Source organism: Electrophorus electricus, chromosome 8, assembly GCF_013358815.1.
Source record: "Electrophorus electricus isolate fEleEle1 chromosome 8, fEleEle1.pri, whole genome shotgun sequence".
Taxonomy (NCBI): domain Eukaryota; kingdom Metazoa; phylum Chordata; class Actinopteri; order Gymnotiformes; family Gymnotidae; genus Electrophorus; species Electrophorus electricus.
In genome coordinates, this window is record NC_049542.1 from 10,652,090 (window position 1) to 10,668,023 (window position 15,934).

The window sequence follows — 15,934 nt, forward strand, 5'->3', positions numbered from 1 at the left end:
CATTTGCACATCTGCTCCACACCACACTGACCCACCTGGACAAAGGGAGGGGTAATTATGTTAAAATGCTGTTTGTAGACTACACTTCAGCATTTAACACCATCATCCCCTCCCTACTCACTACTAAGTTGGAGGATCTAAGACTGCATACATCCCTGTGTGACTGGATCTCTAACTTCCTAACAGACAGACCACAATCAGTACAGGTGGGTAACTGTGTCTCATCCACCCTCACCCTCAGCAATGGAGCTCCTCAGGGTTGTGTCCTAAGCCCCTTGCTCTACTCACTGTACACCTACGACTGCAGAGCCACTTCCAGCTCTACCATCATTGCCAAGTTTGCTGAAGATACCGTTGTCATGGGCCTGATCTCGGACAACGATGAGAGGGCCTACCTCTCATCAGACGCCTAAGAGACTTCAGACTGCCCTCCAAGGTACTGCGGAACTTCTATACCTGCACTATCGAGAGCATCCTCACGGGGAACATCACAGTCTGGTTTGGGAACAGCACCAAGCAGGACAGACAAGCACTCCAAATGGTGGTGCGTTCAGCAGAGCGCATCACTCATATGGAACTTCCTGACCTGCAGAGCATCTATTACAACCGGTGCCAGACCAAGGCCAGGTTGTGAAGGACCCCACCCATCCCAACAATAGGCTCTTCTCTCTGTTGAGGTCAGGGAAGCGCTTTTACTCCCTGATGACCAAGACAGAGAGACTGAAGAGGAGCTTCTTCCCACAGGCCATTCGGGCTCTGAATCAGGGAAACTGATAAACTGTGGGGACCACCACCACAATGTAACTGTAAATATTCAATTGTAAGCTGGAACTGTACATTGGGTACATACATTTATACATATCCATATATACATTGTACATTGTGTATATAAACATATCATACATATATTGTACATACATTGTTAATATATTTTGTATATATATAAATATATATTTCCCTATACACCCTTGTTTTTTCCTCAGTTTGGACAGAGCACTCTCAAACCATTTCATTGTGAGCTATACTGTGTATGACTATGTATGTGACAAATAAACCAAACTTGAACTTTAACATGAGCAATCAAGACCATTGCACAAATGGTCCTCTAATACCAAACAGTTCTGGATGATAATCCAGTTTGTGTTTGTGTTCCCAGAGAAACCTTATGTCCTGATCTGCTCATTGGACAGGGGAGGTGAGTGCCTTCTGGTCCAGTGTGTGGCACCTGTATCTATCAGGAACAGAGATTTTTGCTGACTGTTAATTGAATCTTGCACTTTGGGCTCCCCTACCAATGAGGTTGAAGTTAAAAATTGCAAGTGCTCCCCCCTTAGGTCCCCTTCAATACCATCCTTCATTGGGGCATATGCAGCTTATATGTCCAGGTTGTCTACATGTCTAGCAATATGTCTGAGGTCTCTGATCTTACTGTTCTTCTATTAATTGTTGAACTTATTGATTTCTATCTTGCTGGTACACACCATTTAGTCTTTGCATTCCTCCTCATTCTCTACCTCTTTGTCATTGCATCTTGAGAGATGGTGTCACTTGGATGGGGCACTACTGGGGTCTCAATTTGTGGCTTAACTATTACAGCAGTTATAGTTGTTGCATCCTCTTTTTTTCCTCTTTCTTTTTCAGTTAAACCTACAAATTCTTTTTATGCATTTTGCACTTCTTGAGGCAGGCTTTTCTTAAGCATCATTTGAAAGAGTCTTTGATTGGTTTCATTTTGATTCCATGATGACCCTGTTTCCTCCAGCTACTTTTTTTGAAAGGTATTGATGTGCCCATTGACACATGTGCTTGACTTCAGTTCCATGTTTTCTAGCTGACTGGAATCCGTCTTTGATGGAATTCTTGTCTGATAGCATCCCACATCTTGTTTTGTGTGGGTCAAACGGAGTATCATCCCATCCATTCTTGATGTGGTTGTCCATTTTTGCCATTGAGAAAATATTTTCCATCCTTCCTTTTCCAACTGTTTGTGACAAGATAGCTTTTATATCTCCAATAGCCAATTGATGTCCTGCTGTGCATTCTTCAAAGGCTGTAATCCATCTTTGACCTGCTCTAGTTTTGCAGTTGCTTAATCAGTCCTTTTAAATCCATAAATGACCGTGGCATATAAGTGTGTTTGTGTCCTTTATATACTGTTTGTGATAGTGGACATTCTCTAACTGGATATTTCTGTGTTAATCTTGCAGATGGTCTGGGTGGTTCATCTTCACTTTCACTTTCACTATATTCCTCATTAAATCCATCAATAATACAGTAATGCTCTGGGGAAAGAATAGTGTTATATTGTTCAATAAACCTTTGACAGGATGACATATTTTTCATTGTTTAAACTAAGTGTGAGATACCTCTGTACAGTAAACACCAGAATGGACAAGGTTTATGATTATTACAATCAGTGGAATTAAAGGGAAGAGGCCATATACAGTTCCATGTTTTCTAGCTTACTGGGATACATTAAGTTTTCTTCTTGTATTTGGACCTTTCTTCTTGTATTTGGACCTAAGTTTCTTTCATAACTTTCTTTTGTCTTTTCACTTCACTTCCAGCAATTTTCTTGGTCATCTTGTTGAAAACACTCTGAATTCTTGAAGCTCTTTTTCTTTTCAATGCTGTCTTTGAACTTCTTGTCCTCTTTGTTCTTCATGATGAGCTTTCACTTTACCCAACTCTCTCAACATACTTTCATGTCTCTTCTCTTCACTTGCTCTTCCATTTCTTTCTACTCTTTCTGTACAACCTCATGTCTTCTTTTAGCCTGCTCTTCTTCTTGATTTGCCCAAAAGAAGGCCTTTTCCTTCTTTGTATGGATCACTTCTCGATTCTGATTATAGTTCTCGTTTTCCCAGTATGGAGTTTTTAACCTGGCTGGTGGAGACTTTTCTTTTATTTTACCCTCTGAAATAGTCGATAGACTATTAACTAGGGTTATGCCCTGAGTTTGGAACTATAAAGGGATTTCCTTTACTTCTGGCTTTCTGGTGTTAATTCTTTCTCTCAGCAAACCTCCATTCCATTCTTCATTAGTAGCCCTTATCTTCACTTTCCCTTCCATCTGTACTTCTACTTCCATCCATTCTCTTGTAGTGAGTACTGGATATAGATTTTATGTAGCATCTTGTCTTGGGGCATATGGTGTTAGTATCTCTTTTTGTAGTTGTAAATATTGTTCACATTTTTCCTCTGCTTCACTCTTCTGCTTGTATTCCAGTTCTTTCTTTTTCAATTGCTTTGCATGTTTTCAAAAGGCTTGCAATACTGCTAATTCCCACTGTTATTCAATTAGTTGAGCTCTTTTTCTAATTTTCTGTTGTTTTTCAGTGTCTCTTATTATTTGGCATAATTCTTCATCAAAGGATCTTCTCATTCACCATTGTTTTTCTTTCTTGCTAATCATTTTGTTCCGTTTCTTCATTTCTTCAAGACTTTCCAGTTCCTTCTTAGTTAAGATAAGGGGTGTCCTTCCTTCTTCTATTTTATGCTTTACTGATTACTGGCAAATAATGTATATTATTTGATGAAATGATGGAGTGGAATGATAAAATTAATGAAATAGAATAAAAAACAATAAAATTGTTGTATCTTATTTTCTGATTACTTCTGGTATCTGTTGGGTGTTGCTGTTCCTCTCTGTCATCTGGATGAAGCTGTGTGTGTCTGTGATTGGCTTCTATCAGTTGGGAGGGGCTGTATGTGTGTGAGTGTAAGGCCATTCCTCAGCTGGAAGGAGTCGTGCAGGTGTGTCTGAAGATGCTCATTTTCTCTCCCCCGACTGCGCTTTCCTGCAGTTAGAACTCTTACTTTCCTCTCCCTTTAGTTGTAGCCTGCTAAAATACAATATTAGTACTCTATGTGCATTTTCCTTTTTACTCTGAGATCTTTCATTTATCTTTGAGAATTTTCTCATCTGATGGTTAACTGTTTTTTAACAAGCCGGGTTTTTTTCTATCACTTATTTTCATTATTATAGCATGGTCTTTTCATACAGTTATTTTCATTTTTATAACATTGTAACTTGGAGGCTAAGCAGGATGCGGAGATGAGTCGCATTAAACAGAAACACGCGTTCATTCATACACGTAACAATCACAATGTAAATCGCAGGCTATCATTGATTAAAAATGTAGAGCTTTTTCCATACTGCTCTTTAAGAGTGAGTGCCTGTTACTCGGATCTCTGTAATTGTACACTGTGACAATATTTACTAATAAATGTGTGCACAAATAAAACAGAACTACACTATATGGCCAAGTATGTGGATACCCCTCCTAATTATTAAGTTGTTTCAGCCACACACATTACCATTGTAGTGTCCGTGGTTGACCAGAAGATGGGCACCCCCTTTGAGTCTTTGTTCTTCTCAAGGTTTCTTCCTCATGGTCCAACAAGATTTTCTTTGTCACTGTTGGTTGCTCACTGGAGGCTTGGACTTGGACATTTGTAAACCTGCTTCATGTCAACATCTGTTATAAAAAGTACTATATATATAAATTTGACTTGACTTGACAATTTCTGATGATGGATCTGTATCCATCTAATTTACAGTATGAGTGTAATGGATTATATTATTGGTAGGACAATTAAATGGAGGTTTATGAGTTCCAATGTTCATTACCTGCCTTGGTTATAGAATACCTAAATGTACCCGCTTTTGGGAGAAAATATTATTATTTTACACACATGGCCTATTGCACACATGGCTTATTACACCATACACTCACAGAACACTCAGAAGAGGTAAAACACACAGAACAGATAAAAAACACTTACCGGTAGCCATGTTCAGTGGTCAGTTTATTAGATAGACCTACCTACGTACAGTTTACAAATGTACAATTACACCTGTTAACCTCAATTCCATCAGGGATGAGTTTCTTTCCACAGGTCGAGTGGAAATCGGAGCAAGTATATTAATATTTTCAGCCTATACACGACTACAGTAGTGAGTATTTTGCTGGTATAAGGCACAGCAACGCTCGAATCTTTACATGTTGTCATTGTCACTTCTGAGTTGAGAGTAATACACCACCAAGAAATATCTAGTCATTAGTCTTCTACACATGAACTGACCATCAGTGACAAGATGATTATAGCACAAATTGTGCATAGTCACTTTAGGACTATATATAGCAAATAATTATAGCAAATAACTATAATTATACTGCAGCATCAATGATAGGAATAAAGGCAGTAAAAATTTTAATGCACATAAAATATTAATAAAATGTAATTTAAGCATAATCCAGAAATGTGTGCACCATTGCCCCAAATTTAACTGGTTTATTTACCAATGTTTTGTATTTTTCAAAAAATGTGTGCCACTCCACAAGATGGCACTACTGACTATGAAATATGAAACACACACACACACACACACACACACACACACACAGAGAGAGAGAGAGAGAGAGAGAGAGAGAGAGAGAGAGAGAGAGAGAGAGAGAGAGAGAAAAAACAAATTAAAATAAGATAAAAGTAAAGGATAAAAGGAAAGTGGTGCATGCATTTTGAATAGTCTTTTTAGAATCAGTATTAGTCTTAATATTAGTATTGTATTTATAATTAGTATTAATAATCAGGGCATCAGGTCATTCTGAAAAGGAATAAAATGAAATAAAATAATAATCTTTAGCAAAACCACTGTACTTCTTTATTTAGACTATGGTGCTGAGGTTTACTGTGTGTGATGGGCTTGGTAAGTTTCACTTTGTTGTTCCTTCACATGCTGAATCATAAAAGGATATAACAATATCATACTGTCTCCTATGTTAAAAGAGCGAGAAGAAAAAAAAGCAATGAAAATCTTGCTATTTTATATTAAATTCATTATCCTTCTGCGTCCCCTCCCGTCACTGACCTACATGAAACATTAGACATGGTTTTGGCTTTGCACCAAGTGCAAGCAATTTAGACACCACAGCAAGTTGCTGGCAGGGTCAACTGAAACACCAAAAGGAAAGTGAAATGGGAGAACAAGGGACTTTCCAAAGAGTCCCTTTGATTGTGATGGACAGACTCTCTGCCATTTTGATGCAGCCAAAAAAATGATCACAAAATGGCAGACTACACCATGGCAATGCAGGTGCACCCTGACAATGCCAAACCTGTAGTTTCAGACAAGCAGGTCTAGCAATCTGGGTGTGTCTATCATACAGTATGCTTTTAATAAGATTCTCTGAATTAACCCTTAGTGTCCACAAGAACTTAAATGATCACAATAGTAGTTAATGCAACAATATCATACAACACAATAGCAACTGTCCAGCATGTAGAAGCAAACAAAACACATTATAATCATAACTGCTCATTTAATGCACCATGGAGACAAAGGATACAGAACATGATCATTTGTCCAATACAAAATTTGACAATGTTGAAGTCCTTTTCCTTTCCAATCATTTTAATTTTTCTAATTAAACAGATAAACAACGATGAAGAGGAAAAAAAAGCTTGAAAGTCTAAGGAACCTCTAGTCTAGGGAACTAGGGAGACATAATGACTTTTTGTTATTTTTTTATTTTTTTTTATTTTTTATTTTTGTTAATATAGCAACATACACAGAGCTCATAGAACATACACAGAACTCTAGTAAACATTTTCATGCTATCCCTAATCTCAAAGGCAGAGTTTCAGAAAATGCATGTTATGGGCAAAGAATGTACAGAAAAAAGAAAGCAAATGCAAATCTCCAACCCAATAGCTACTGATGGACAGCAAACGCCACCTGATGCAGAAGTGGACTAACATAAAGACAAGTGACAATTAACATAAAAACAACATAAACACATGAATGATCATGCAAGATCTCTACCGAATGCCAGTGGCTTCAGCAGGGGGATAGCACCATCATATATAATATACCATTTTACATCAAAGCAGGAAAATTAAAAGTTTTATTAGCACTGATAATACATGGGGATGTTCATGTTATGAATTAGTTTTTTGTTAATCTTTTACATAAATTAGTACATCTGATATCTAATTTCTGTTTTATTCAAATATTTGTCTTTAATGAAGAACAATTATTCTAGCATCATCCACTCAATAATCAACAAAATCAACATTTATAGCCATTAATTTGCAATTTACGTATATACAGCACATTTTCATTTTATAGCAAGTAGATTTAGAAGATAGACACTGGAGGAAATTAGGAATGCAAGTATTTAGGCTCTCAAGTCTTTGAGAGTGCCTCAATATAATTTCAGACTGCCTCAATATACATTATGGTGTCAATATACATTATGGTGTATATTTGTTTTGTATCGTAAAGATGCAGCATAGTGTATTTCCTCCTTACTCACATTTTTTATTAGCATGAAATATGTGATTATTTTCATACTTCCTCATCAGTGCAATTTATTGTGCACTCTAGACTGCAGAAAATGTCCTCTGGACAGAAGTTTTGCTTTGTTTTCTTTTTTTAAAAATAATTCCTCATAACCAATGTTTACAAATTTATTTGTTGTGATGTTAGACATCACAGACAACATACATTGACTGCAATTAATCACGGGTTACCTCATACTGCAAATTCATAAACTGTGAAATCAAGTTGTCTTCCCACAATCCACATGCACCACACTACTCTGACGTAGCTAGCTACTAAGAGATCTCACTGTGAGTGGACTCTTCAGTAAACAGCCTGTTTTTCAGTTTAAAGTAATGACCCCTTTTCTTCATCAATTCTTGGTGAGTGCCTTGTTCTAGCACTCTCCCCTGGTCAATCAAAACTATCTGGTCTGCCCTCTCGATGGTCTTCAGTCTATGCGCAATCACAAGTAAGGTCTGATTTGGGCAGTTGGCCAAGGCTTGTTGGACCTGTAAACCATAACAGTCTTGTTATAGCCATTCTGTTCACTTTTTCTACATGTAATTTAATTAACTTTCACTGACTAAATAAATGCAGTTTTGCTCCTTCTACTGTGTATGTGTGTGTGTGTCTATGCATATATTTACCATCTGTTCACTCTCAGTGTCCAGAAAGCTGGTGATCTCATCCAGTAAGAGAACCTGTGGCTGTCTGATCAGAGCTCTGGCAATGGCAATGCGTTGCTTCTGACCACTAGCGAGAAGACTTCCTTGTTCACCTACATCTGATGAACAACATTTCTTCAGAATCTTTTTATAAAGATTTTCATCTTCACTGGCATATATTGTCATACAGAAAATATTAAGTACATGATTACAAATCTATATTCTTAATGCTCCATGTTGTCAAGATCATAGTTAAACTCCATTATACTTATTGTTTTAATCTCATTAATATTGGATATAATAAATGCAATTAATATACTTACATTGAGAATGTGAAGACTTAAGATTTATCTAACATGTGTACTTACCTGTGTCATAACCTTTTTGTAGCTGGCAGATGAAGTCGTGGGCATTGGCTTTGCGGGCTGCCTCTTCAACTCTCTCATCTGAGCAATGTGGTAGGCCATAGGCAATATTTTCTCGCACCGTACCACAGAAAAGAACAGGCTCTTGACCCACTGCAACAATCTGAAGCAGTAAATATGAATGCAAGGAATATGATATTAAACAAATAATTCAGAACAGTCCCTACTATGATATCATTACAGTCATTACTATTATACATTGGCTTACTACTTATATAAATTGTTACATTTTCAAAAATGTGCAGAACAAGTATTAATTGCACAGTGAAACTATGTTGGAAACAGTATGGTAAAAGTAAAGTATAGTCTTACCTTGCTGTGCAAGTACTTGTGTTGGTAGTTCTCCAGAGGCTGTCTATCTAGTAAGATCTGCCCTTGTTGAGGCTGGTAGAACCTCTGCAGTAGACTGACACATGTGCTTTTGCCCCCACCAGACTTCCCTACCAAGGCAGTCATCTGACCTGGCTTCAGCTCCAGAGAGAAGTCCTGAATAAAGCAACACATGGAGCTGAATTTTTTTTTTTCACTGACAGGCAGACAGACAGACGGGTGGGTGGATGGATGGATGGATGGATGGATGGATGGATGGATGGATGGATGGATGGATGGATGGATGGATGGATGGATGGATGGATGGATGGATGGATGGATGGATGGATGGATGGATGGATGGATAGATAGATAGATAGATAGATAGATAGATAGATAGATAGATAGATAGATAGATAGATAGATAGATAGATTTCTGAATGTTAAAGCTACCTTTGAAACTATTTCTTGCAATACATATTTATAACAAGCATTAATGAGTGTATGGAATAAAACATTTATGAATGTGAATTGTTATCTAAAAATGTTTCTACTGAGGTTATCAATAAATGTTACATTTGCTCAATCAGTAAGAAATAATCAAGATTTTGTGCAGTATAATTTTAAATGTAATTTTGTGTGATTCCAACATTACAAGTTACAAGTGTCAGCTGATCTAAGAGCTGCACCTTCAGCACACTGAGGTCAGAACGTGTTGGATAGGAGAAGGTGAGGTTCTGTAAGCAGACATGTCCCTTCAGCTCCTCTGGTTGCAGGATCCCATCAGAGTTCACTTCAGGCGTGCGGTCCAGGTACTCAAACACCTTCCCTGCTGCACCCACACTGTTCAAAATGTCTCCAAATATGTAAATCAAAGTCTGAAAGAATACAGCCACAGAAGATTTTCATAAACTATTATAGAAGGCACAGAATAATTTCTTTAAAGACTTTAGTTCTGTTAGTTTTGCACCTTTAGTTAGACATACCCTGATGTTGTTCCCAAGGTTTGACTGGTAAAGGATGAATGAGACCAGATTTCCTGTGCTCATCTGACCATACTGGATAAACAACCTGCCATAGTGTAGCATAGCCACATTCACTCCCAACTCTATCAGCTGCAATTGACACAAACAATAGAAATGCAATTTCACATAAAAACAAATGTAAAAAGAAGCACACAGAGAAAAAGCTGATACTAAGGCTGTGCAAGATTTTGCAACATGTACAACATGTTCTAAAAAGACTTTGGTACCTGATGGTTGGAAAGCTGGCATTGCAGAGTTTCACTATGCAGAACAAAACAGTATAGCTGCTGTTTTTACGTATGCACTTGGCCCTTTTATAGTGCCATTAAACCTGAAAAATAATATTATATAAAAAAAAAAAACACTGGAGGTGGTTAATTCATACTCACCCTTCTCAGTAGTAGGTACACTGCCCTGACTGTGTCCCGCTGGGTCTTTAGTTTATGAGTATTCATCAACCGGTCATTATAACGATGGGACTCACTCTGCTCTGTGTTAAAGCTTTTAAGTGTCCTAATGCCAGACACTGCCTCACTCGCAGCATCATTTGCTCTAGCTATGGAGTCCTGAACCTCCTTTGATAGTCTCTATATGAAGAACAAAAATAAGAAAGACATGACAACACAAACACTTTAACCTTTTGTTGAAAGTTACAAAGGTTACATGGTTACAGATGCTTGCTTCAACCAAATTGGCTTTAAACTTTCAAACTATCTTCAACTGAGTAGAATTTTGAAAGATAATGCTTAATTACGAATAAGAAAATCTACCACAGGAGGCAGTGCCTTTTCCTATAAACTCCCACACTATGGACTAACCTTCTTGTAAATGTTTGAGATTCAGATACAGTCTCAATATTTAAGGCTAGGCTGAAAACCTGTACAGTCAGGTATTTTATTAACTACTTTCCATCTTAGGTAAAGGTGTAGATCTGGGAGTCCATGGGCATTGAGAGTTATGGTAATGTTATGATGCTGTTACTTCACCTCTGTTTGTCACTCAGGTTTGCTTGACTCAGAGCAGTGGCCTGCTGATGTTCCAGGATGCCCTAATGCCTGTGTTTCCCTCTTGCTCTAACATTTTGACTGTGGTGCTATATCTAGATCTGCCAGACTCTATCTTTGCAAATTATAGTTCCCTAATTTACACACCTTTGTACTTGGACATGCCTAATCTATTCACGCTTTCTGCTGAGGTACACCTATTCCTGATGTCATATTGTTACTAAGCCTCAACCTGTCTCAGCTGCTATGGTGCCTCCCACCACCCGCTGATGCCTGCTATTTCTCCTTTGACCTTGATAGACGGTCTCATGCAAAATGGGTTTGGCACACACATATACCGTCGAACCCAGACTAGGACTTCTAGAAAATTGGAATAGACATTAACTGTTTATTTCTTTATTTTTACTATTATTATTTTCTCTCACTACTTATTCTGCTCTTTGTTGTTTATATTGTTATTACTGTAGTGTCCATTGTCGGCCTAAGGAGGATGGGCCCCCCTTCGAGTCTTGGTTCCTCTCTAGGGTTCTTCCTCATACGCTAAGGAATTTTTCCTTGCTACTGTCACCCTTGGCTTGCTTACTGGAGGCTTGGACTTGGACATGTATAAAGCTGCTTTGTGACAACAGCAATTGAAAAAAATTTATGTAAATAAATTGACATTGAGTTTGACTTAATCCTTTGTGAGCAATTGTCCCTCAGAGGACTTTGGTAAATATTCTACACAAATTCTGAGTGGCCTAGGCCTTAGAAAAGGGAATCATGATGGAGGACAAAGTAGGGTTCATACATCAAGAATAAAGTGGATCATCTGTGGACATTATGCATTTCTTTCTATGTTGTAACAAAGAAGGAATAGGACATTGTTTTAAACTAGTATTGACAGAGACATACAAAACCCACTCCAAATTTATCTTACTAGATGATAAGGTTCATGTTTTGAGATAATATATAGTTCTGTTTTGGTCAATACCTGGTAGTGAGTATCATATATGTTTTGTAACAGGCCAGTCAAAGGTGTCTCCATCAGCACCAGTAGTGTAAGCTTCCAGGAAAGACTGAACATCAGGTACAGCATGCCAAGGATCTTAATCAAAGTCCGTAGAAGGATGTTCACATTTAGAGCTACAGCTCGAGCCATCAGAGTGGTGTCTGTGGATAGTCTGGATGTGATGTCTCCTGTATGACAAATTTAGAATACACAAAGTTTGCCAAATGTAAGTCCAAATGTAAGAATCATAGACACTCAATATTCTGTTTATGAACATCTCTGTACTTCCATACACTCTTGTAAGAAATTTTAACTGTGACCAAGCAGGGGGCCCTATTGTGAGTCACTTTGCTGCTTTAACTTTTCTTTGGATAGGATAGCAGGACAGCTATTTCACAAATCACACACTTCCAGATTATATTAGCCACTTTTACTTCAACTAGGTAAACTGAGTTCACAACAAAAAATGCAATGAGAGGCAGTGCACTGTTCATGCATGGATGATATGTAGAGCAGGCTGGTAAGTGCAAAAAGTGACATCATTCAACATTTTGACATTTTTTACTTGGTTCTCCTACTTCTTCCACTATGGAAGGCATGACAATGGACCCAGTAATTAAACAGAAAGGAAGATAAAGAGAGCCATAAGTGCCACAATAAACAATATTTAAAAAAAAACAAATCCACCAAATATTACTACACAACAAATCTTTAACAGAGATATCCAAAACTGCTCCACTCCACCCAGTCAAGATCATAACTGGCAGCAGGCTAATGTTCCTAACTCATTACAGCTTCTACTGTTATGTTTTGAGTAAGGGTTACAGAACAGAAAATATGCACATTTCAGAAAATGTCATAATTGGCTTTCAATCTCAAACAACAGTCATTAGAAAAAGTAAAAGATATATTGTAGCAGTGTATCACTATGGAAGCAAAAAGTTACAACAAACATCACTTGCCCAATAGGCCTTTATTAAAAAATATTCAGTCGATCCATGGAGAGGTTTGTTGTTTGAGTTTTCAAGCAGCTGAATATTGCATGAGCAGATAAAAGTCTACCTGTCTTTGTGGTCTCAAAAAATCCAATTTCCTGCTTGACCAGGGAGCTAAAGAGTTGAAGCTTTACTCTACAAATGAAGCTGCCAATAGCACACATGAAGAGGCCTCCTCGGCAGCCTGCACTGAACGAGCTGAATAAAGAGAAAAAAGCATTAGGCCTATATATATCTTAATATCTATCATACAATGATCATTCAAATAGCTACAGCACTGGTTACAGTTTTTGACAGTTATGCGAAAGGTGCAAAGTGAACAGTGCTGGCTTCTAAAAATGAAACTTAAAGCTGCACTGTGTAAGTTTGGGGAATTGGCAACCTCTCAGTGGAAATATGTAATTGCAAGAAATGTGCAGAAAAACATTTTTTGTAGAGTTGTAGTGCTATGAGCTACGACATCCACCGTAGCAATCCATTTCCCTGAGCAAATTTCTCTGATGATAGTGAATGCATTCATGCTGAATGAGTACTCAAAATGAACTTGATCAGAACTCGGTGATGGAAATGTGAATACTTATATACATGTGATTTTGCAAACAAACATTTTTCACTTTGTCATTATTGGGTATTGTGTGTAGAATTTCGAGGGAAAAATGAATTTAATCCATTTTGGAATAAGGCTGCAAGAAAACGAAATGTGGAAAAAGTGAAGCACTGTGAATACTTTCTGGATGCACTGTAGCTGTATCATTGTTTACACAAAAACAGATGATAACACTAGAAATGATCTGACAATAATGACTAGTCTTGTTTGTCAAACCACAGAAGACAAACTCAACCATAAAAAGACAGCAAAGTAACTGGCTAACATTAGCTAATTAGTCTATACAAATTGTTGTCTGTACAGCTAAATCAACTTAATAGTTATAATGGTACATTGCTTTACACTACAAAAGCAATGTGACATCGGCAGGGAGGGAGCGAGACACAAGTGTGGGTAAGGAGTATCTTCATTTTCAATAACAGTGCACTGCGGAGAGCTGGCCAAACTAGAAAATAAAAAAGGAAACACATGCTGGCAGTAATGACTCCAGTGCGTAGACGTTAAAGAGTCTAACAACTCGTGGCGTCATCATTAGCACTGTGAGCGAGCAGTGCACAGGGCTGGAGGAGATATTTGTAGGCTTAAATAGAAGAGAAACGCACAAATCACAAGTGCTCATGGTGAGTACTTAGGTGATTGGGAGTGGGGCAGGTGCGGTGTGTGTCAGTGGGCGTGTCCCTCCAGCTGGGTGCTCGGCATCCTGGTGGTTTGCGAGCTAGGTACTGAGCCACCCACATAACTTACTTGTTTAGCAATAATAAAAAAGCCAACTCAGCATCACTCCTAAATCCCTTCAGGTCACAGAGCTGTCATCAACTCTGAAAATCTAAGCCAATATTTATTCTGATTTTAGCTCAAGGTCTGTCGCTTTTAGGTGGCCAGCTTTCTTTACTTTGACCATGGCTGAAGTCGTAGAGGATGACAGGATCTACTGTTCCAATGTCTCCATATTCAGCAGTATCTCCTTCCAACTTTGTGCAATGTACAGGTCACACACCCCACTAATGTTAACCAGCCGGACTTTTTTGTTGAGCCTGTGCATGTGATGTTAATAGCCTACATAAAGACGTAGTCCAAAAAAAATCCCGCCATATCCGACACCTATGACTCGAATGAGTACTTCATGCTTTACAGGGTGATTCACAGCTGCAAGACACTATTTAGCAGACATCTTCCCTCTTGACTGAGAAATACTTCTTACAATTTTAATTAACAAATCTTACATAGTGCAGCTTTAATAATATAAATAGATTATTGTCACGTGTAGTACGTTTTACTGACCTTCCAAATGAGTACAACGTCATGAATATTATTGCCGCTCGGAACTCCTCCCAGTGGTAATCGACACGTAAGATGTCAATCAGTTTTCCCGTGTATAGTGGAATGAACATCTCGCCTGAAAATAAAATAATATCTCGCGTCAGCATTGGTGTTTCAATCACTGACCTTCGATTTTTTTAAATACAAAAAGCTAACTACTTACAGAGAACAGCTAACGCTAGAAAGACCGATGCTCCAATCAATAACAGGTAGTCAGGTTGGTATAAATGGATCACTCTCATAAAGAGCACCCTGGCTTTCTGTTTCCTCTCTTTTCCGTTACTTTCTCCGTTAGAGTCAGGAAAAAGCATCTCCCAAAACAAGCACCCCAAGGCAGCAGCGACGCTACCAACCAACCACATATCAAACTTCGCTAGCGGATAGTTTCCAAAAAGAGCTAAGCGACCAGTTTCGTACATCGGACCAATGAAACAGTGGGTCAAAATCCAGCGCTTCGCCACCGACCCTCTCAAGTCTGTGTAGAAGATAGATGCAGTGTATAGCAGTGCCCATCGCAGTACTGACTTAACCCATTGTCTTACCAGTTTATCAGTACCGTCTAAACTCCTTTGTCGACACCTCAAACATGTGTCTACGAAATCCAGCATATAGAGCATGAAAAAATCCGTACATATAGTGAAAGCGAACACCAAATATCTCCGCATGTTATTGGTTATAGACCGCCGAAGCTTCGTACATAAAGGTTATGATGTGAAGGCGCTTAAATATCTAAACACGGACTCCAGCGTATTCGTATGCTTAATCCGTTAAAATAAATCCACTTTCATGTTTCACGGCAATTTAAGTACTAACAAGTGAGCTCGGGCAAGATGATAACGTGCTGATTATGAGCTAGTTTCAATTTCATTTTCTTTGCTTCGAGCTGCTCATGTTGACGTTCACCAGAGGGGAATCCCCCCACTTGCAGGCAATATAAAACTGACCCTAAACGACCCTAAAATTTGACCCTAAACGAGTATTGCTAGGGTTAAAAATATTATTTTACCAATACAATCTAAGCCTACACTGTTTTGATAAACATTTACATTTACAAAAATGTATCGTAGTAAAATAGTAGTAGTAGTAGTAGTAGTAGTAGTAGTAGTAGTAGTAGTAGGCTATTTAAGATATTATTTAGCCTAACTTAAAAACACGACAGAATAATTTTTAAAAATCTGTTTAGAATTTGAAACTACGAAAAGTGATAAGCCTTATTTTACTCTTTCCAGTTACTGATAAGTCGTAAAACCTGCTAATCTCGTG

At 38.1% G+C, this 15,934-nt stretch overlaps 1 protein-coding gene across 1 annotated transcript; it reads right to left on the minus strand.

Annotated features, from left to right (window-relative positions):
• Positions 1–6,157: 6,157 nt before the first annotated feature.
• On the minus strand, positions 6,158–15,559 carry tap2a (transporter associated with antigen processing, subunit type a). The gene is made up of 11 exons (XM_027016283.2): positions 14,835–15,559; positions 14,633–14,747; positions 12,812–12,942; positions 11,732–11,937; positions 10,144–10,341; positions 9,716–9,844; positions 9,419–9,607; positions 8,733–8,906; positions 8,364–8,523; positions 7,978–8,114; positions 6,158–7,839 (listed from the first exon to the last, which is right to left on the minus strand). Exons 1-11 carry the CDS (start codon positions 15,334–15,336, stop codon positions 7,624–7,626), a joined length of 2,157 nt encoding a protein of 718 aa, XP_026872084.2. The 5' UTR covers positions 15,337–15,559; the 3' UTR covers positions 6,158–7,623.
• Between the last annotated feature and the right edge of the window lie 375 nt (positions 15,560–15,934).